The 22,178-nt window shown below is 40.0% G+C and overlaps 1 protein-coding gene across 3 annotated transcripts in view; it reads right to left on the reverse strand.

The window, feature by feature from the left end:
• The window catches only part of NHSL1 (NHS like 1), a 140,896-nt gene that overhangs the window by 45,539 nt on the left and 73,179 nt on the right, over positions 1 to 22,178 (reverse strand). For all 3 annotated transcript variants that reach the window (XM_061130357.1, XM_061130356.1, XM_061130358.1), the window contains exon 2: positions 19,138 to 19,290. In XM_061130357.1, coding sequence (XP_060986340.1) covers positions 19,138 to 19,290 — 153 coding nt within the window. The remainder of the gene's footprint in view (positions 1 to 19,137; positions 19,291 to 22,178) is intronic.

Raw genomic sequence — 22,178 nt, forward strand, 5'->3', positions numbered from 1 at the left:
CTTCACAGTTAAAGTCAGAGACGGACTCTTAGCTTTTCCTCAAAGGGAAAGCAGGTCTGTAGGTGAAAACACTACCTATCTCATAAATAATGAAAATATTAGCAGACTCAGCATTTTAAGATGAAATGGAAAATCCTTTGATCCCTTCTGAAAATTATTTTATAAATTCTTCAATTTATATTAATTGTACATATTAATATATAATGTATACTACCATCACCAGCTCCCAAACTCTCTTAGAGCTGATGGCATTCAGGGTCTACTGGCTGGCAGTGGCAGCTCCCATGCCTACAGGAACCCAAGTCACTGCACTACTTCATGACAGCTTCCCCCAAATCCTCTGAGGTTTACTTCAAATCCCCTTCTTCACAAAGCCTTTCCCAGTTACTACAACCTTCTGTGTGTGCGTGCACACACGCATCTGCTTAGTCATGTCAGACTCCTTGTGATCCATGGACTGTAGCCCACCAGGCTCCTCTGTCCATGGAATTCTCTAGGCAAGAACAATGGAGGGGGTAACCATTCCCTTCTTCAAGGCATGTTCCTGAGCCAGAGATCGAACCTATGTCTCTTGCGTCTCCTGCATTGGCAGGTGGATTCTTAACCAATGTGACACCTGGGAAGCCCACAGCCTTCCATGCTAGCCTAAAATCTCCAATATTATAAACCACATCGCATACTTCCTTAGATCCTCTGCGGTGCCTCACACAGTATAAAGGTTCAACTAGTGTTTTCAACAAAAGAATAGAGAGAGAGAGAAAAAAAAAGGAGTAAGGAGGATTAAGGAGGTATAGTCGCAATTACTGCCAAAAAGGCAGGGTCTTGGAAGAACAACTCTAAGACAATTCTGTTCCTCGTGTGTCATGACTACAGAGCAAAGCAATCCCGTCCCAGGTTTATCTGTTAAGTCACCACTATTAATATTTATGGAGCATCTACTATCTGCCTATGCTGTTGTAGGTACAGGAGACTGCACAGTGAGCAGAACAAACAAAAATTCCTGTCTTCAGAGAGCTTGGGCTCTAAGAAGATACAGACAACAAACAGGAAAAAGAGCCAACTACACAACAAGAAAGAACAGCCTAAGTGTTAAGAAAAAAATTCAGCAGAGAAGGGTATCGGGAGTGGTGTGGAAGCAGGCCTGCCTGAGTGAAGAAAGGGGGTCCCATCACCCCGAGAAAGAGCTGGAGGGAAGTGACGGGGCTGGGTGAAGAGAAAGGACAGTAGGAGATGGTTAAATATGTAAAGGGCTTGGAGGTTCCTGTAAGGACTTGCTTTTAACCGTGAGGCTGGACGGTAGCCTCTGGAGACTTCTAACAGAGAAGTGACTTGATCTCACCCGCATTTACCCGCTTCTTCCTGCCTACCTTCTTCTCCCAGGCACTAGGACTTAGCTTAACAGTACTCAAATACATGAATTCTGAATAAACCTGTGTGAGGAAAAAGTAAATCACCTAGTGGTGCTAGTAGACACACACTGTGGGGCTTTCCTGGTGGCTCAGTAGTAAAGAATCTGCGGCCAACGTAGGAAACACAGGTTCGATCCCCAGCCGGGAAGATCCCACATGCCGTGGAGCAGCTAAGCCATGCACGACTATTGAGCCTGTGCTCTAGGGCCCGGGATCTGTGACTACTGAAGCCACTCCACAACCCAAGAAGACACCACGATGAGAAGCCGGAGCATTGCAATGAAGAGAAGTCCTTGTTCACTGCAACTCAAGAAAAGCCCGCGCGGCAACATGGCCCAGCACAGCCAATAAATAAATAGTTATTACTTTAAAAAAAGCTACCAGCATTTTACTATCGATTTGTATAACTTGTCATAATTGATTTTTTCATATTTATAATTCCATGAGATAAACATGTGAGTGGAACTTTTCATGAATTTATTATAAAGATGTTGAAATATACTCCAAGAGAATGCTTTTAACTTAAACGGTCACTAACTCTGACTTCTTTAGATGAAAGATGGAAGGAAAAGGAGGAGATGGAGAGAGAAACTAAATGCAAAGTCAGAACAAAAGGGGATTTATCATTTATTCCCTAAGGAAATGAGGTGAAAAGATGAGTGGATGCTAAAAGGGAAAAAAAGGAAAGTTTGCTGAATGTTAGCTTATCTGAGTAAGAAGAAGAAGAAACGATAAAGGAAGTAATATTAAATGAGCACTCTTGTCCTTAAAAAACTAAAAATAGAGTTACCATATGGTCCAGCAATACCACTACTGGGCATATATCCAGAGAAAACTCTAACTGGAAAAGATATAGGCACCCCAATGTTCATAGCAGCACGATTTATATTAGCCAAGACATGGAAGCAACCTAAATGTCCATCCACAGATGGACGGATAAAGAAGATGTGGTATACATACACTCAGAAAAAAAAGATGAAATAATGCCATTTGCAGCAACATGGATGGACCTTAAGATTATCAACCTAAGTGAGTCAGAGAAAGACAAATATCATGTATCACTTTCATATGGAATCCTAAAATATGATACAAAGGAACTTATTTATAAAACCAGAAAGAGATTCATAGACATAGAAAACAAATTTATGGTTACCAAGGGGAAAGGTGCGGGGAAGAGATAAATTAGGAATTTGGAAATTATATGCAAACATTACTATATACATAAAACAGATAAACAATAAGGACCTAGTATATGCTCCATATTTTGTTATATATATATGTGAGAAAAGAAATCTGAAATATATGTAATAAGAAAATACACAAATATAACTGAATCACTTTGCTGTACAACCAAAACTAACACAAAGCTGTAAACCAACTCTACTTCAATAAAAAATAACTTAAACTTTTAAATGGTACAAATGATTTTATTTACAAAACAGAAACAGAAGAAACTTATGGTTACCAAAGGGGATAACGGGGGTGGACGCAAGAGATAAATTAGGAGTTTGGGATTAACAGATATGCACTACTATATATAAAATAGGTAAACCACCAGGACCTATTGTTTAGCAAAGGGAACTATATTCAACATCTTGTAATAATCTATAATGGAAAATAATCTGAAAAATTAATTATAAAATATAATTTAATCACTTTTCTGAAACTAATACTACAAATTAACTGTACTTTAATTTAAAAAAAAAGAAACAAAAAACAAGCACTGCTGCATTAAAAGCCAGAAGGACCAGTTAAAAAAGGCTGTTTTGTCATTTTTCAGGTTGTATGGATGGTGGTGGTTATACAAGTATGAACTGCTAGGTAAGTGTCTAAACATTCAGGTCAAAAGCACAATGCTGATATTTCACAACAGTACGGCATTTTAGACATACCATACTTTAAAATCTGAACGTGGTTTCTAACAGTATTAAATCTTTCATAATCCTCCTCCTATAATTCAAGGTCATTAACAACTGGGAGGACTCCAGTTCCAAAGTTAATTATAAATAATGGCCATGATGTACTGCTTCAGTGAGAATGTCCTGTGATGAACCACAGTCTAAACAACTCTTTTTTTCACATCACTGATTTTTAAAGCCATTACTCCTGACACTTAATAAATGCATTATTTTCTAAACTGAAAGCCCTTGGCCATCATTATTTGATTTGTGTGTAAAATATTTCTGTGTGAACTGAAGGAAAGCAGATATTATACCTGTCTTATGGATTATGAGACACAAATGTTTTACATTTCTGGTAGATCCAGGTTTCCAAACTTCTATCCCAGTTATTTATCCATCAGATTATCAGTGACAAGGCTGAAAGCCAGTTCTTATACTATATCTTTGTCTGGTACCAGAGGACTGAGAACATGGAAGACTACAAACATATATTTAGAAGAAAATCAATAATCAATTCCAGTCCAACAGCTGTATCAGGTCTTATACATCTAAAGATCCTAGTTTGAGCTTTCATTTAACAAGAAACATAGGAAAAGTTTTACTGCAGTCAAATATTATGCTCTGTGAACATTACGGAAGTTATTTTCTTACTGAAAATCAAACCAAAATGCATTTCAAAGTAGGAGGAATATGCCTTCTAGTACATTAATTTATTGTGTCTGGCAATCCTGAAGAGGAAATCATACGGATATTGTAGTTAAGATTCTGCCTTACCAGTCATGTACACTGGATTTTCCAAAATTACATTTGGATTTTCCATAAATTCTTTTCTTCAAAGCAGCTAAGCCCCCTTCAAAGCAGCTAGCTGTACTTTAATTTATTGAAATTGTCTTCAATAATCAATAAATTAGAACATAATTAAGGGACTATAAATGGTCAAAAATTTTTTAAGTTACTCAGTTACTTGCAGCATATCAAGTGAGCTGAAAAGCTATGTTAAATCTTAAAGACACCATGGATTTAATGTAGATACTTCCAATGGATATTGTCCTAGATAATTTGACAGCAATTATAAATAATAGATTCCAAATAAATATGACTTTTTGATTTACTATTACACTAATGATTCATTCTTTTCTTCCCTCTACCCTTACGATTGTTTGTATATAGTTACACAGGAATACTTACAATGATATAAAAGCATATTATTATATATGAAGTATAAAATCCAAATTTATCTTCCAATAAATCCATATTTGAGTCCATAAGATGCCTTCTTTATCAATTATCATGTCAGTGATACTTTGCATCCAAAATACCATAAAGTATGAAAGGAGAATATATGGCTTTAAGGATTAAGCCCAAGTCTCTCTAAAAGTTCCAAAATCTCTCCTCTCTTCATGTCTTAATGGTACATGGACATTATGCACCATTGGACATAATGCTCCAACAGACATAATGCTCCGAAGGACAAAATGCTTCAGGTGCTAGAGTATAATTTATTAACTGTGGGTAAGAAAGAGACGGCCAATCAGAAAATATGCCAACAATCACCCATGTGTCAAGGAAAAGGAAGCTTCCTGGAAGGAGATGAATCAATGCATTCAAGCAACCTTCTGCTAACAGCCAGGGAGATGAGTGGTGGTGGCCAAGATCTTCAACTCTGGCAGGGAGCAGCTGTGTGTTCGAATCTTAGCTCACAATGAGCTAGTCTAACTGAAAGGGGTACAGCTTTCAAGGTGTTTACAATTTGGTTGACTGATTAAACAAGTTCACATGACAATTGATGGAGCACGGGTCCTCCCGATGAAGGTGCATCCGAATCCCCTGGGGACTTGTTAACCACTTGGCTGACCTGAGTGTGTGACTCAGTGGGTCTGCATTGGAGCCTGAAAACTTAACACTTCTACTAAGTTCCTAGGTGATATTCCTGCTGCTGGTCTGGGAGCCACACTACAAGAAAACTGTTCCAGAGGAAAGGAAGTAGCCACAGAAGAGGAGAAACAAAATGAAAGGTGCTTGATGTGAAATCCATGAACCCATTTGGGGCAGGTATAAAGTAAAAGGAAAAGCCTTCCATTTGGAGGAGGTGCTAGATGAGGCTCCCAAAGACCAGAATTTTCCTTATTCCAGGTGAGAAAAGGTAAAAGGCCTGAGGGGAAAAAGAGGGTTTATTTTATCTGTTTCTTTTATTTTGCCATGATGATCCACAGTCACCAATGGAATAACTAGAGAGGAAGATGGGGAACAAAGTATGAAGAAGAATTTAGCTGATAAGAGTATAGAGAGCACTGTGGAAGAAGAAATGATTTATCTGGTATCTATCTTCTTTTCAGGCCACTTCCACCTTTCCCTTGATTCCTGCAGTCGTCTCCACCCAATGTCCTGGGTCACTCCGATTCTTTTACTTCGAACTTTTAACACAGAACCAAATTGAACCACTTAAAAAGTGTGAGTCAGATTAAGTCACTCCTGAGCTCAAACTTCTCTAATGGCTTCCCAGTCCCTGAAAGTAAAAGCCAATGTTCTCCTAAAGGTGCCTAAGTGAAAGTCACTCAGTCGTATCCAACTCTTTGTGACCCCATGGACTATACAGTCCATGGAATTCTCCAGGCCAGAATACTAGAGTGGGTAGCCTTTCCCTTCTCCAGGGCATCTTCCCAAACCAGGGATCGAACCCAGGTCTCCTGTATTGCAGGCGGCTTCTTTACCAGCTGAGCCACAAGGGAAGCCCAAGAATACTGGAGGGAGTAGCCTATTCCTTCTCCAGCGGATCTTCCCGACCCAGGAATCAAACCGGGGTCTCCTGCATTGCAGGTGGATTCTTTACCAACTGAGCTATGGGGGAAGGTGCCTAAGCCACATACGATTTACTCATTGTAGGTGGCCAGGAGTTCATTAAATGAATGAACCTTCTGGGCTTGAAAGGGCCCTGTAATTATGTGACAGGGGGGCTGTCCCTAGCCCTCACCCAGGTACATTTTATCTTTGGCCATATTTTTTATCTTAATTTACCCAAGTCATGTGACCTGCCTATCTGGTACACCAAAGATGTCATCAGTGGTTATTAACCACAACTGACAAGTATGGGTTAGGGCCAGCATAATAAACACAGAACTTAATGGGTGAGGGGCACCTATTATATATATGTCAGTAACTAAAAGGATGAGGGAAGAGCAGGTAGAGAAGATGATGCTCACTGCTCTATTAGGGTTATCTATCCAAGAAAATTTGGTCTCAGTAGAACGTTAGAGACACTGACCAAATCCAACATCACAATACTTATTCCATCACGGGCAACTCTTGTGATTTCTGGTCAGATAGAACAGATGTCACAGGAAAGCTCCCAGAGAGGTTCTGGGAAGGAGTAAGGTGGAAAAGAGGGCTTCCCGTGTGATTGAGACAGTAAAGAATCTGCCTGCAATGCAGGAGACCTGGATTCGATACCTGGGATGGGAAGATCCTCTGGAGAAGGGAAGGGCTACCCACTCCAGTATTCTTGCCTGGAGAATTCCATGGACAGAAGAACCTGGCAGGCTACAGACCATGGGGTCGCAGAGTCAGATATGACTAAGTGACTAATACTTTCACAAGGTAGAGGAGAGATGGTGGAAAAGCTGCCTTTGAAGTAAATGGGTTCCACCAAGGGAGGGGGGAAATGACAAGCAAACTTCTGAAATCATACACCTAATACTTTAGAATAATTCCAAATGACTTCTCATTTCAATCTACTTAGTGTGTTTGGGGAGATAAAGTGGTCAGGACCTGGAAGGTGGAGTACCATGAGAACATTTACCAGTAATTGTATCAGCTCAACAGTCACACAGGAAAAGAATTTGCTGACTAATAATACACTGAAAAGGCACTGAAGAGAGTCTCTTCCCTCCATATCTTGAGACAAGTATCTCCTTCAATGACTAATATTAAACACCAAAGGCAATGTCATTTATGCAAAAGGGCGAAAAGAGGTCATATTGATTGATATTCTCCCTCTATAGTTAATTTCTATTAGAGTGGAATAAAACCGTCCCTAAACACTTAGGGGTTAAATATTAAAATTCACACCGCTGGATAAAACTGTTTGTTAGCTTTATTTTTCACTGCAAACCATGGAAAGAATTATTCCTCAAATGTTATTTGCCATGGCAGAAAACTAGCTTTTAACATTGCTTTTCTTCACATACCCAAAATCATTTAAGGAGACCTGAAGGACGAAATTTGATTTAAATTAAGGCGAAAGCTTTCTCGTACCCATGATAAATGTGAGGGTGCTGTGGGTGTGCAAGTCCTAGTTGAGCACCACCAAAGCACAACCAAATTGGAGGTGATCTCATTTCACTTTAGAATGAAAAAGCCCTATCACTGGCAGCCGTGGAGCATCACCAAGGTTACTCAATATCAAATAACTTGCAAAGTGTCTAAACCAACACCAGGGACTTCAGCTGTATGGGGAATGATAACAAACCTTATCCACAGTGCCTTCAATGTAGCATTTTTATGCTGCACCGGGCGAAAATACAGCAGCCACTCAAGTTACTCAGTTTATCAGGAATTAAACTGGAATTGCTGAAACAGCAGACTGGCCATGGACACAAAAAACCTTTTGTTCAAACCATTCATGGTGCTTTGTTAAGACCTGGATCATTCAAATGACTGTCTTTGTTATTCTCTTTTGTGTGTTGTTGCTATTAAAGGCGACAGTTCTCTTTACTCCCTGAAAAAGCAAAGATTGTTCCTTTTTCCTTTGTTCTTGCATCTGACTTCCCTCACACAGGTTAACTACCTGTTCAGGGTTAACATACCCAGAGTTACTATTATAAAAATTTTTGTGCACCACTGAATCCAACAAGAGAAGTTAAGACACCTATTTGTGTATCATTCCATTCTGTTAATTTTTTATTTTTGTCTTGCACTTCATTTTTCTCAATAGGGAATTTAATCCATTGTTTTCTCATGTTGGGCAACTTTCCCTAAGGACAAAAATTCCAAAGGAAGTGCAATAAAATACTAAACATTAAAAAAAAAAGTCTTTAATAACATTACCATTTGGCTTTGAAAAGTCAACCTAATTACATTCACAAGCACTGAAGGAGTTAGCTCCAAATGAAGTCATCCTTTTCACCAAGGAACTAGCCACACAGTGGGGGCCACATTTCTATCAAGACTCTAATAAATAACATCAGTGTTTTTTTGCTCCATCTCAAAACATGCTTTCTCCAGTTTTCTGTCTGGGAGTTGGAAGTCAAAACCTGATCTCTGCCTGTGCCCGTTCACTGCCTTCTGACTACTGATGGAATATGCTCCCTTTATAATATAATATAATACAATATAATATAATATAATATACTCTCTTTATAATATTTGCAACCTTTCCTCCTCCTGTGGGCTCTTTTGTCTAAAATCATGTTTTAACTGGCTCTAGTTTTTAAAACAAGTAATATTACTACTTTTAGCCAGCAACCACCTCAAAATACTCTTTGCCTTGGCGACATCATTTATTTCTTTTAAAAAAATTACTTATATTATTATTTTTCAGCTTATTAAAATAATTCTTATCTCATGACACCTGGCTTCTTAAATCCACAGACCCCCTGGAAGCCACACTTTTGACAGTCACCAATGGCCACTTCCTGACCAATTCAGCAGCCTTTCTTCTGACCCTGCCTGTCCCTGAGGACCACGACCAGTGCCCCCATCCTGATTTGCTGTCTTCTTCCCCAGTTACTCTTTCCCCAACTGCTCCTTCCCAAGCCCCTAAAATAAGAGCCTCCCAGGCTCAGCCTTCATCACCCTCTCTCTGCACTTTCTCGTCTCCAATCTCCTCGCTCCCGCATCCTCACCAGTTATTCCCTGGCTATGACTGATCTTCCTCGTGAGTTTGAGATGACCATTCCAGGACCTCCACAGACACAACAGTATTTACAGTACCAAGCACTGGGGTCACACAAATGACAAGAAAAGGTCCTGCTCCCAAGGGTCTTGCTGACAGGTGGGGGATAAACATGTGAACACAATTACTAGCAGTTGACCGGAGGGGTGTAAGGTTCTGTGGGCGTGTGTGGAAAACTGGGGAAGGGATGTCTGGGTCTGCCCTGAGGAGTCCAGGAAAGCTCTATGAGAATCCAGGCAGCCACCAGTTGGCCCGCACAAAGGGAACAGGAGTTGGCCAGGTGTGAGCGGTTGTGGTTCAGGAGAGGAAGTGGATTGAGACATGTGTGGATAAATAGAAAGGTCAACACAAGCCAGCATTCCAACGGAAGGACTTTACCCTTATGTGTGAGCACACGAAGACAAGACTTTGGGAGGAGGAATACAGCAGCACAGGGCAGGAAGGGTCATCTGGTAGGTGAGGCTGGACAAATGGGGGAAGATCAGGAAGGTTCTCAGATGCTGCAGAGGTTATGTTTTATTCTGCCAATGGTGGGAAGTTGGTAAAGAATTTTTAATGAGGGGCATGATCAGATTTGTGTTTTAAAGACAACACCCAGGGGCAAGGTGCGGCTCAATGATATCACCATTAACAACCTTGTCAGAGAGTTATTCATACACTTATCTCTGACTGGGTGTAAACTAGGGAAGCAGCCGTGTGGATTCATCTCTGACTCTGCTGCAACTTCCACCCAGCACCTCATCTGCTGGATGCACTTAGCAGTTTTTGTGTCAACACAAACTTAGATGCTAGACAACTCAGGACTTGCATTCAGCTGTAAATCCTACTTTTGTGTCAATAAACCCGTACATATCACCCTTAAGCAGTTACGTACTGAGAGGCCAATCAGAATTTTGGAGCTCAGAAGGGAACCTGGAGATAAAAAAAGTTCTTTTCTGGAGGGAGAAGCCATGTACAAAAATGGGATATGATTTTCCAACACCTTCCAGGCTATAGGCAGCACTAGAATCACAATTCTGGCTGCCTATCTCATTTTTCGGAATAGGTAATAACAGAAGAAGGTGGCAATGCCGCCATGGTCCAGGGAAGATGAGACAATTACACATCCTACTTCTGTGCAATGGCTTTCCCACAATAAAGAACCACTCCTCCCCCAAGCTCTCCATTCTACGTCTATTTTTGTCTAAACTAGAAAACAAGTTAAAATTCTCTATGAATGAGTGTAATTTAATGTTTCTTACTTACAAAAAAAAAAAGATGATAATCTTTCTTTAACCAGTGACGTTTAACAGTCTCCTTTTACACATCAATTTTACCAAAAGATTCTTCAGGAAGAATGTAAGTAATGAGCGAGGCAGAGAGTAAACTGGCTGCAAGTGCTAAATCATTGGTATATTTAGTATTTCTAATCCCTTATCTTTCGTTCCTTTGTCCCTTTTATAACCTGTGTCTTATTACCATGTTTTTTAAGTCCATCAAAGTACTAATGACTTATTATAACCCTAAAAATAAGCACCAAAGCCTATTAGGATGAAACAATGATTACTGATGTTCATTACATATGATGTCTCATGATGAGCCTTCCTTTCTTTATTTCTCTTAAACATGTTTGAATTTTAATGAAATCAAGAATGAGTGAAGAGAGGTTTGCATGTGCAACAGGGAAGCCACCAACTTTAGGCTATTTTGCGTTTCCTAAATTAATTGGCTGAAGAAACTAAGTCTGCCTTGGAGGCTCTGATTTGCAAAGTGAGTTCCATCCCAATGACCTTTCTGGAAGTTGAGGGCAGCTGAAGAAGCATCAGAGATAGGCCCTTGGGATCTGAGATCAAAACAGGCCAGCATGGGCTGGGCAAGAAACCTGACTTGGAGTTCTTGGCAAAGTTATCTATAAACTGTAAGTGTTAGTCACTCAGTCATGCCCGACTCTTTGTGACCCCATGGAATGCAGCACACCCACCAGGCTCCTCTGTCCATGAGATTTTCCAGGCAAGGATACTGGAGTGGGTTGCCATTTCCTAAGTAGCTATCAATTAATCCCTTAACTTCAATACATCCTGGCTTATCATATACAAAATAAAGTGAAAGTCGCTAGGTCGTGTCCGACTCTTTGTGACCCCATGGACTATACAGCCCATGGAATCCTCCAGGCAAGAATACTGGAGCAGGTAGCCGTTCCCTTTTCCAGGGGATCTTCTCAACCCAGGGATCAAACTCAGATCTCCCACATTACAGGCGAATTCTTTACCAGCTGAGCCACAAGGGAAGCCCAAGAATACTGGAGTGGGTAGCCTATCCCTTCTCCAGTGGATCTTCCTGACCCAGGAATTGAACCGGAGTGTCCTGCATTGCCAGCGGATTCTTTACCAACTGGGCTATCAGGGAAACTCCTAAAAGAAATGGGATTCAAATGCAGATTGATCAACCAGAGGACCAGGGAGGGGCCTTCTGCTCTAGCATCCTGGGTATCTTTCAGAGACTGATGGGAGTGGAAGAAAAGGCATCTTGCTCATGTGGATGAAGTGAACGAGTCTGTGACCGTCACTGTCATCTGATGACATCTGTCCCTTGTTCTCTTCCTCTCTCCGTCCTCCCCAGTGTCTATCTCTGGAGCACAATGGCTGGGAGGGAGAGCGTCAGCTAAATCATGAGAGCATCTGGGAAAGAGGACTGAAAGTTCTTTCTGTATCCCACTGTACTTATATTAAAAGACACTCCTCCTCCACAAACACTTTCTGCTTCCACATTGAGGGACAGGTACTTTGAGATACTATATTGAAATGAGTTGGTTTTATTCCCATGAAAATAGGTATTGGGATCTTTATCTTATAGATAAAAAACAAGTTCAAAATCTTAAAGAGACACACTCAAAATTAAACTCAAATAATATATTCCTAGTACACAACAGAGGCAGGATATAAACCTAAATGTCACCCATGTACTTTTCATGAAACCTGGCCTTTTCCTATTAGAAAGCAAGAACAATAAGAGGTTTCTGGCAGTCAGTCAGATCATACTCTATTTTTTGACGAAAGTAATAGCACCATGGGCTTTCTTAGTGGCTCAGATGGTAAAGAATCTGCCTGCAATGCAGGAGACCCAGGTTCAATCCCTGGGTCAGGAAGATCCCCGGAGAAAGAAATGGCAACCCATTCCAGTATTCTTGCCTGGAGAATTCCATGGACAGAAGAGGCTGGCAGGCTACAGTCCATGGATCACAAAGAATCAGACATGACTGAGCGACTTTCACTTCACTTCACATTCACCAGGGTTAGACAGGTGTCTTCCAGAAAGTCCTGTGAAGAATGCCGCAGGATCCCCAAGAAAAGACTCTACAGCCAAAATCCAGGGACACATGCACCCAACACACACAGATGTCACCACCAAGCCCCCTCATCAAATCCAGAGAGGCCCCCACAGCCTTTCCCAGAACAGACTCATTTGTTCAAGGCTACATGGAACGAGTTGATGGCTTCCTAACAATGAAAGGTTACACAGTGACCTTCAGATAAAGTCTGTGTGTCAGGAACTGTCAGAGAAACCTGGCTGGAACAACTTAGAAACTTTGTCCACAATTTTGAAAAAGGTATACCACTCTTTAATGTCAAACAGGTTGGTTTGTACACACACACACAAACACACACACACACACACACGCACATTCTATTGCTTTAAATCACTTGGTATAAGTAGTCATTTCTTCACAATGTATATCCTCAATTCCTATGTCTCCAGATATAATAAATATAACCTCTGACTCTGAAGTAACACAAGCCAGATCCAACATTCCTCCCTGTGCTCACACTTTTAATTCGGGAGCCACCAAGCATGCTGACCTGCTAATGCGTGTTTTTTCAGGAAAGAGAGCTGTGACTAGACATTTCTGAAATCAACAACAGTTGCTCTGTGAACTAATTCAGGCAGGAGTTACACAGATGCAGTAACCAAACTGCCTACTAAACACACTGTGAGAAAGTATGTTTATCTCTCTCCCAAGTTGAGCTTTTAGGGGATGAGGGCTTGAAATAACATGTTTTCATTACAACCTTTAATAATCTTATAATTGTCAAATGAGGCCTACAAAAGTTCTAAAACTTTTATTGAGTCCAAGCAAGCCTACTCCATCCCTCAATTCCCCCTTTCCCACTGAATTGTGGCTCTTTCAATAAAAGCTAAAACTATCCAGTTCAACATTTAGTTAGATAGAGGTTATTCATTATCACAGCTAACTCTGATGAAGTTCATGAAGGGTTTAAACAACCATGGAGATTGAAAGAGTAGAATTCTTCTAGAAAGTTAGTAAAATTTACTATTCAGTAAAATTCACTATTCATTACTAGCCAGATGTCCTGTTGGGCCTAATATCAAAATACTCTTTTTAAATCTCGGTACATTTTTGTGTTATTATTAGCAATAAATCATTACCTAAGTCTCCAGTAACTAAATACATCAATTAAAAGAAAATAATTTGATCCAAGAGCATGGCCACTAAATTCTATCAAATTCTCAGAGACTAGTCCCCAAGAACAAACACAAAAGATCTCTCTGCATTAGTTGGGCCAGAATGGAAGCTGCCTCCTCGAGGCACTTCACATGCCATTTGACACCATAAAAGCTCATCCTCTCTTCAACAGGGGAATGGGAGAGTGGGGTCTCCCAAGGCTCTTCTGGCAGACCGAACTCTCCTCTACACACCCAGTGTACTTCATACACATCTCCACTATTCTACTGTTCGTTCATTTTAGTCTTGACACCAGACAGCAAGCAGCTCAGCTCTTTAAAGCTGGGGACCCACAATCTTTTGTCCATTCATTTAAAAACTCTTGGCACAGCACAAAATTGATCCTTAAAATACATATTAAGTAGCATCTACATCTACCTTTAGGTACTAATGAAAGCTTAGCTTTTTCATAAAAACATTTTCAGTAAACCTGTGGTCTACTGACCAGTAAGCATTTCTGCATGACTTTAACATAAACCAATATTTACAACACTTACTTATTAATTTCTTGTTGTTTAGTCGTTCAGTCGTGTCCGACTCTTTGTGATCCCATGAACAGCTTCCTCTGTCCATGGGATTCTCCAGGCAAAAGTACTGGAGTGGGTTGCCATTTCCTTCTCCAGAGAATCTTCCTGGCCCAGGGATCGAGCCTGCATCTCCTGCTTGGCAGGTGGATTCTTCACCACTGAGCCACCAGAGAAGCCCTCAAAGGACAGTAGTCCTTCCTTAAAACTGTGAACAAGGTCACAGTAAGAACAGAAGGAGGAACAAAACAGATTACTCATTGTGAATACTGATTTACCTTTCTATATTTTTAATCAAAGAATGCTGAGGTTAAGTTATCTTAGACGAATAATCTTATATAACATCATACTTTAATAGTACCCTATATTCAGAGACTGGATTTTTTCTTTTTAATCTTCACTGATAATAACAAATACTTTGCACTCATGTTGTGTTTATTACATGTTGCTAACATGATGTAGGGGAAGTGGTATGTGAAGGTACATGTGATTAAAAGTAAATAAATGAAAAACAAAAGCACTCAGATATTCTTTCTTGTTTCATCTCTCTCAACCACTGTTCTTCAAGTTATCAATTATCTAAGGCTCATTTAAATCCAGACTTTAAAAGTAGAGCTCTAAGAATTTTCCAAACTTATTAATCTTATTAATAGTAGATCCCTTCAATGAACCATTTCAGGGCACTTAAACAATCACTAAAGCATTTACCTTTTCAAAATAAAACCTGAGTGTAGGCAAAATTTGGTTGATGATATTTCATAGGTATCTACTGAACAGTTCAAAAGAAAATAGTCAGAAAAATCTATATATAGATGTACAGTATCCTAAGGGCAGAAAAGAGAAGCTCTGATTAGGTACTTGAAAATACATGAAAGAGGTCATGAAGCACAATTTCCTGGAGAGTGATCAAAAAACCACTGGGCCTGAATATGCAAACTCACACATACCTTCCTGAAGGTATTTTCTACAGGCCAGACTAGGCAGGGTCTTCAGACCAACAAGAGAAATGTTAACAATGGCACTGCCTCCGGGGTTTGTCCTGGGAACTGTGCCATTTAATATTCTTATTAATTCTTCGGTGGACGAATGTGAACTCTAGGTAGAGAAGCACTTTGTCAAAAGTTACTAAAGACAAATCACTAGGAACTGAAGGGATCGAGAAGAAATTCTGGTTGGATCTAGGCACATCATGAAGCTAACACAGCCAAAGTACATCTCCAAGGCCACACAGAAGAGCCCAACTCACATGATTCTTTCGTCTAAGCTTATAGTCACTAAATATGTAGGTTGTGTGCTGAGTTGCTTCAGTGGTGTCCAATTCTTTGTGACCTCATGGACTGTAGCCCGCCAGGCTCCTCTGTCCATGGGATTCTCTAGGCAAGAATATTGGAGTGGGTTGCCATGCCCTCCTCCAGGAGATCTTCCTGACCTGGGGATCGAGCCCATACCACTAGCATCTCCTGCAGGCAGGTTCTTTATCCCTGGTGGCATTTGAGAAGCCCATATAAGAGGTTACTCAGGCTATATGAAAAATGGAGCCCAGTGATGTCCTCCTTTCTAGATGGTGCAATGCCAACACTGTAAGATACATGATAAAATACATAAAACTGTAAGATACATATGAGATAATCAAAGCATTACACAAGATAAAAGGAAGAAAAAACAGGGCTAGGATTAAAAATGTTTGTACAGTTCTGTCCAGAATATCAAATCTATTGTGACTCTATTGACAGCTATTCTTTCTCTAAGCAGAGATGATCTGCTTTCTCCAACTGCACTACAGCAGTTTTTGGCGCCTCACAAGTATCTTTCACATTGTGATTTGTACTCTAAATATAAGTATAAATTTATCGACAGCTGAGGTCCTGCTGGTGTATTCTGCATTTTGCTAGAAAAATAGATTTCCAACAAATGGTTGTTAAAGGCAGCAGTTAAGAATGTGGGCTCTGCAGCCTGAGATGGTCCAAGTTTAAATCTTGGATCTATCACCGAGTCTGAGATCTCAAGCACATTTCTAAACTTTGTGTCTCCATGTTTTCATCTGTAAAACCTGGCATAGTAATGGTTTGTAGTAGGATTATTGTAAGGATTAAATGAGATACTATGTGCACTAGTTTAGAACAGTACTTCATATATAGTTGAGTGTTAAATGTTAGCTAATAATCAGAGCACATTAATAAATGATTAACTAATGACTGATACACAAGTGAAAACTATAATGAAAATTAGAGGGATCCTCAAGCTGAGGTTTCTTTGAATTAGTAACAGTATTTCTCCAGATGTAAGTCTTTTACAATTAGATAAAATACAGGATATGTCCAGTTAAATTAAATTGCATGTAAGCAACAAGTACTTTTTTAAATATAATTAGACCGCAAATAGCACATGGTAGGAAAAAACTGGTAGAAACAGCATCTGGGAGGATAAGAATGTTGGTTTTTTGTTTTAAGGGAAAGTCTCTAAATCTGAATTGATACTTTCCAACTATGGTATTGGAGAAGACTCCTGAGAGTTCCTTGGACTGCATGGAGGTCAAACCAGTCAATCCTAAAGGAAATCAACCCTGAATATTCATTGAAAGGACTGAGGCTTAAGGTGAAGCTCCAATATTTTGGCCACCTGATGTGAAGAGCTGACTCAGTCAAAAAGACCCTGATACTGGGAAAGACTGAAGGCAAAAGGAGAAGGGGGTGACAGAGGATGAGATGGTCAGATAGCATCACCAATTCAATGGACATGAATTTGAGCAAACTCTGGGAGACAGTAAAGGACAGAGGAGCCTGGCATGCTACATACAGTCTATGGGGTCGCAAAGACTTGGACATGACTTAGTGGCTGAACAACTCTGAATCTTAAAAATCACTTCTTCTTTAAAAATCACTTCTTCCCTTCTTTATCACGTTGAGGATGTCCTCTTTGCCATGCATACACTTTTCTTAACATCAACAAGTTGAGGTAAAAATGAGAATTTTAAACTAGATACAAGTGTCTACTATTCTTGGATTTCCTACGAGCCACAGTGCACTCTGCCCACCTGGGCTAGAAGAAGTACTGCTGGGGTCAGTCCAAATTCTGGTAAATCAAACCACTCTGCATGCCCTCAAAGTATGTATTTAGGTCTCCTTTCCACCCAACTTGAACTAACTGAACAGACCATTGCAAAGTACTAATTTTAACAATTTGCTCTGAATATTTAAACTATGGTCTTAAAAAAGCAGTGGCAAAATTTCCCATATTGGCGGGGGTTTATTTGAGTACTGGTGGTTTAAACATGCTAAGTGCTGCACTCAATATGTCAGCAAATTTGGAAAACTCAGCAGTGGCCACAGGACTGGAAGAGGTCAGTTTTCATTCCAATCCCAAAGAAAGACAATGCTAAAGAATGCTCAAACTACTGCACAATTGCACTCATCTCACAGGCTAGTAAAGTAATGTTCAAAATTCTCCAAGTCAGGCTTCAGCAATATGTGAACTGTGAACTTCCAGATGTTCAAGCTGGTTTTAGAAAAGGCAGAGGAACCAGGGATCAAATTGCCAACATCTGCTGGATCATCGAAAAACCAAGAGAGTTCCAGAAAAACATCTATTTCTGCTTTATTGACTATGCCAAAGTCTTTGACTGTGTGGATCACAATAAACTGTGGAAAATTCTGAAAGAGATGGGAATACCAGACCACCTGACCTGCCTCTTGAGAAACCTGTATGCAGGTCAGGAAGCAACAGTGAGAACTGGACACGGAACAACAGACTGGTTCCAAATAGGAAAAGGAGTACGTCAAGGCTGTATATTGTCACCCTGCTTATTTAACTTATATGCAGGGAACATCATGAGAAACGCTGGGCTGGAAGAAGCACAAGCTGGAACCAAGATTGCCAGGAGAAATATCAATAACCTCAGATATGCAGATGACACCACCTTTATGGCAGAAAGTGAAGAAGAACTAAAGAGCCTCTTGATGAAAGTGAAAGAGGAGAGTGAAAAGGTTGGCTTAAAGCTCAACATTCGGAAAACTAAGATCATGGTACCTGGTCCCATCACTTCATGGCAAACAGATGGGGAAACAGTGGCTGACTTTATTTTTGGGGGCTCCAAAATCACTGCAGATGGTGACTGCAGCCATGAAATTAAAAGACGCTTACTCCTTGGAAGGAAAGTTACGACCAACCTAGGCAGCATATTAAAAAGCAGAGATGTTACTTTGTCAACAAAGGTCCGTCTAGTCAAGGCTATGGTTTTTCCAGTGGTCATGTATGGATGTAAGAGTTGGACTATAAAGAAAGCTGAGCACCAAAGAATTGATGCTTTTGAACTGTGGTGTTGGAGAAGATTCTTGAGAGTCCCTTGGACTGCCAGGAGATCCAACCAGTCCATCGTAAAGGAGATCAGTCCTGAGTGCTCATTGGAAGGACTGATGTTGAAGCTGAAACTCCAATACTTTGGCCACCTGATGCGAAGGGCCGACTCATTTGAGAAGACCTTGAAGCTGGGAAGGATTGAGGGCAGGAGGAGAAGGGGATGACAGAGGATGAGATGGTTGAATGGCATCACTGACTTAATGGACACGAGTTTGAATAAATTCCGGGGTTTGGCGATGGACAGGGATGCCTGGCGTGCTGCTGTTCATGGGGTAGCAAAGAGTCGGACACGACTGAGTGACTGAACTGAACTGAACTGAAAGGGTTCTAACTCTGAGAAGCCTCCTTGAGGATACATTTGCCTATCTAAAAATAGGCAGCTTTCTATAGACACCAGAACATACTTAGCATGTATTAGGTTGTATTTATAACTTATAAAGACACAGCATACTACAGGTTCATTATAGTCTTCTTTTACAAATAGCAACCAAATCTATGTTTTCATTTCTAACAGCCAAGAATGCAAGAACATCAAGCTTGGAGGGTTTTATCTTACCCCTCAGTACTGATTTGAGGTTGAGCTTGGCTTGGCGGTGCAGGTCCTCTACGCAGGGGGGTCTTGTGGTGGGGAGGAACACATTCTCCTGCTGGTGCCATGGAGCAGTGTAGTGGACTGTCCATCGACTCTCCTCATCTAGGTTGGAAACAGCTGTAGAAACAGAGAATACATTCAGGTGTTAAATTAACTACGTTACATCAAGATGGGTTCTGGGTACCTAACACACTCTCAGGTAAGGACCAGCAAGGGAGAAATAGAACAAATTTTGAATTAGATTCAATCTTGGGCCCCAGGGGTCCTTTCCACTGTGTTTTGTGTTTGTTCAGTTAATTGCTTCGCAGCTTTTTAGGCCCTCCTTTTACTCCAAAGTTAGAAAATGATTAACAAAATCAATAAAGACCTCCTGCATCACTCCGTCATGACAAATATCTATTAGTCAACTATACTTATGTCACTACATTAGTAAATGTTAGATTGCAAGACAGAAAACAACTTTTCTACTAAGAACCTGGCACCAATTCTCTACCCTCTAAAGCATTATTTTAAAACATCACTGTTATAAACTCATTTAAATTTTTAAAAACTAAGCATAAACATTCAATGTAATACATTTAAATAGCATAGCTCAATTAGAAATCCATTTGTGCTGAAAAATTTTCTCTGCATTTCCTGCTTTCATGGAATATGTTCATATTCAAATGTTTTTAGAAACTCCAATGCAATTGATTTTTCCCAACATAATCTAATTCCATTGAATTTTTCCAACACAAAAGAGACTGAGGATGTCAGAGGAAGAAATGGTAAGTTAAATCTCTATGATAATTTTCCTTTTACATTTTAGGGCTTAGGATTGCTTTGTCTATTGAATTTTTCCTGACAACACAACCCAAGAAGGCCTACCAATGGATCCCAACATGAAACTGACAACACCATACAAATTCAATAACAATTTTTTAAAACACTTTTTATATAGCCGTCGCTGTAAGCCAACATTGAAGAGACTAGGGAAGTTTGAGAACGACTCTGTGTTGAGGTGTTTACTGAGGGTGACAAGTCTAACACCTGTAAAACCAGCAGATATGACAATTGTGAGTCGGGGGGAATCTTCCCCTAACTGACCCATGCCACAGAGGACACACTGGGCATACGCGTTTCTACAACATAATGTGTCCCTGGAAATGAGACCATAAAGTAGATTCGCAAAATAAAACGAACAGGCATACATGAACTATTGAACCTTTCTATGTGAACATGTTTAAAATTAACTCAATGTACCTAGCAGCACAGCTATAACAACCATTCTAAGATCAAATGAGCTAATATACGGAAAGTCACAGCTTATGAAATAACTCATGAAAAGAATGGTTGTGGCAAGATTAGTACAATTACTTGAAGGGAGTCCCTGACTTTTAGAACCATCGATGAAGAGGAAGGAACTTGGCCTTTCTCAGCACTCCTGGGAACATGAGTCACCCCACAGACCAGGGTGAGGTCAGCCCTCACCCCGTATACCGTCTTCTTTACAGGTACTGAATTCCACAAGCTGGACTTTAAGTAATTCACTTCCTAAATCATCCCACTCTCTCCAGTCATAAGATAAATTAGTACTACGTATGTAATATACAACATGATGAACACAATTAACACTATTGGGTTATATATAAAAGTTGCTAAGAGAGGATGAGATAGTTAGCATCACCAACTCAATGGATAAGAATGTGAACAAACTCCAGGAGATAGTGAAGGACAGAGGAGCCTGGTGTGCTGCAGTCCATGAGGTCACAAAAAGTCGGACATGACTTAGCAACTGAACAACAAGACAGTATATCCTACGAATTCTCACCACAAAGAAAACATTTTTCCTTTTTCTTTTGTATCTATATGAGACTATGAATGTTCACTACACTTACTGTGAGAACCATTTCATGATGTCTGCAAGTCAAATCATTATGCTATTCACCATAAATGGACACAGTGCTGTATGTCAATTATACATCAAAAAACTGGACAAATTTTTTAAAAAATCACCCTACTTTCTCTACAAATTGCCAAATGGAAAAATAAACATTGAGAACTAGACATCAAGTTAAAAACAGAAACGTCCTGTGTACTTTCTGCTTTTAATGTTTACTAAAAGCTGCATGTAAATCAGGCACTTGGCATTTCACAGAACCTCTGTGGAACAAATGTTTTGCATGGTACATAGAACTATCAGTTGTAATCTATAAAATCCAAAGAGCCCTGACTTAGTTCTTGGTTATGATCTGAGAATCTTGCACAGGGTGGAACTCACTGTATGTCCCCAAAGAGTAGCCAGTTAATTATAAGGTTTTGTGCTGGTGCCCATTAATTTCAAAGACTGAATTATCATACTTCGTGGCTGGAAAATAATAAAAATGGAAACTCTTCCCATTCGCCAATTACAAATCAAATCCAAGTGATAGTGTCCATGTAATTGCACATTCAGGCCCACCATACAACTACCAACTGGCTCCTAAGAAAGAACAGTTGTCTCTCCCTGGTGTATTTCCCTCTTGCCAGGGTAGATTTTAATCAGTCCATTCAAAGACAATCTTTGACCAGGTGAGCCGTAGAAATGAACCCCGAGGGCTGTTCATTTGCTTTCTCCAGTTTCTCTTACCAATGCTCCTACCTACATTTATCCAGTTTAAACCCATGGCCCCAAAACTAAAATAAGATAAACCAACAACTATGTAAAACCATGTATAAATAAAAGTTATACTTTCCAAAGAATGAAGAAGCACCTGGATTTAAAGAAATTGAAACCAACTGTAAGTACATAATGAAGCCACACCACAAAAGTTGTGTACTTTACAATGACTGATCAGTCTGTAGACAGAAGCTGTCCTTAAGCTCTTAAATGCCTAACAGAGTGTAGGAGACTTTCAGAGGATCGTGCTCACCAAAAATATGTAATGCATCACACAGGGGCCCTCATATTTAGCCAAAGAATCAAAACACCATACACTGTATATCAAGGCAGACATAAAGTAAATACAAGGACTTTTTTCCCCCTT

Source organism: Dama dama, chromosome 26 (assembly GCF_033118175.1).
Source record: "Dama dama isolate Ldn47 chromosome 26, ASM3311817v1, whole genome shotgun sequence".
In the NCBI taxonomy this organism is placed as follows: domain Eukaryota; kingdom Metazoa; phylum Chordata; class Mammalia; order Artiodactyla; family Cervidae; genus Dama; species Dama dama.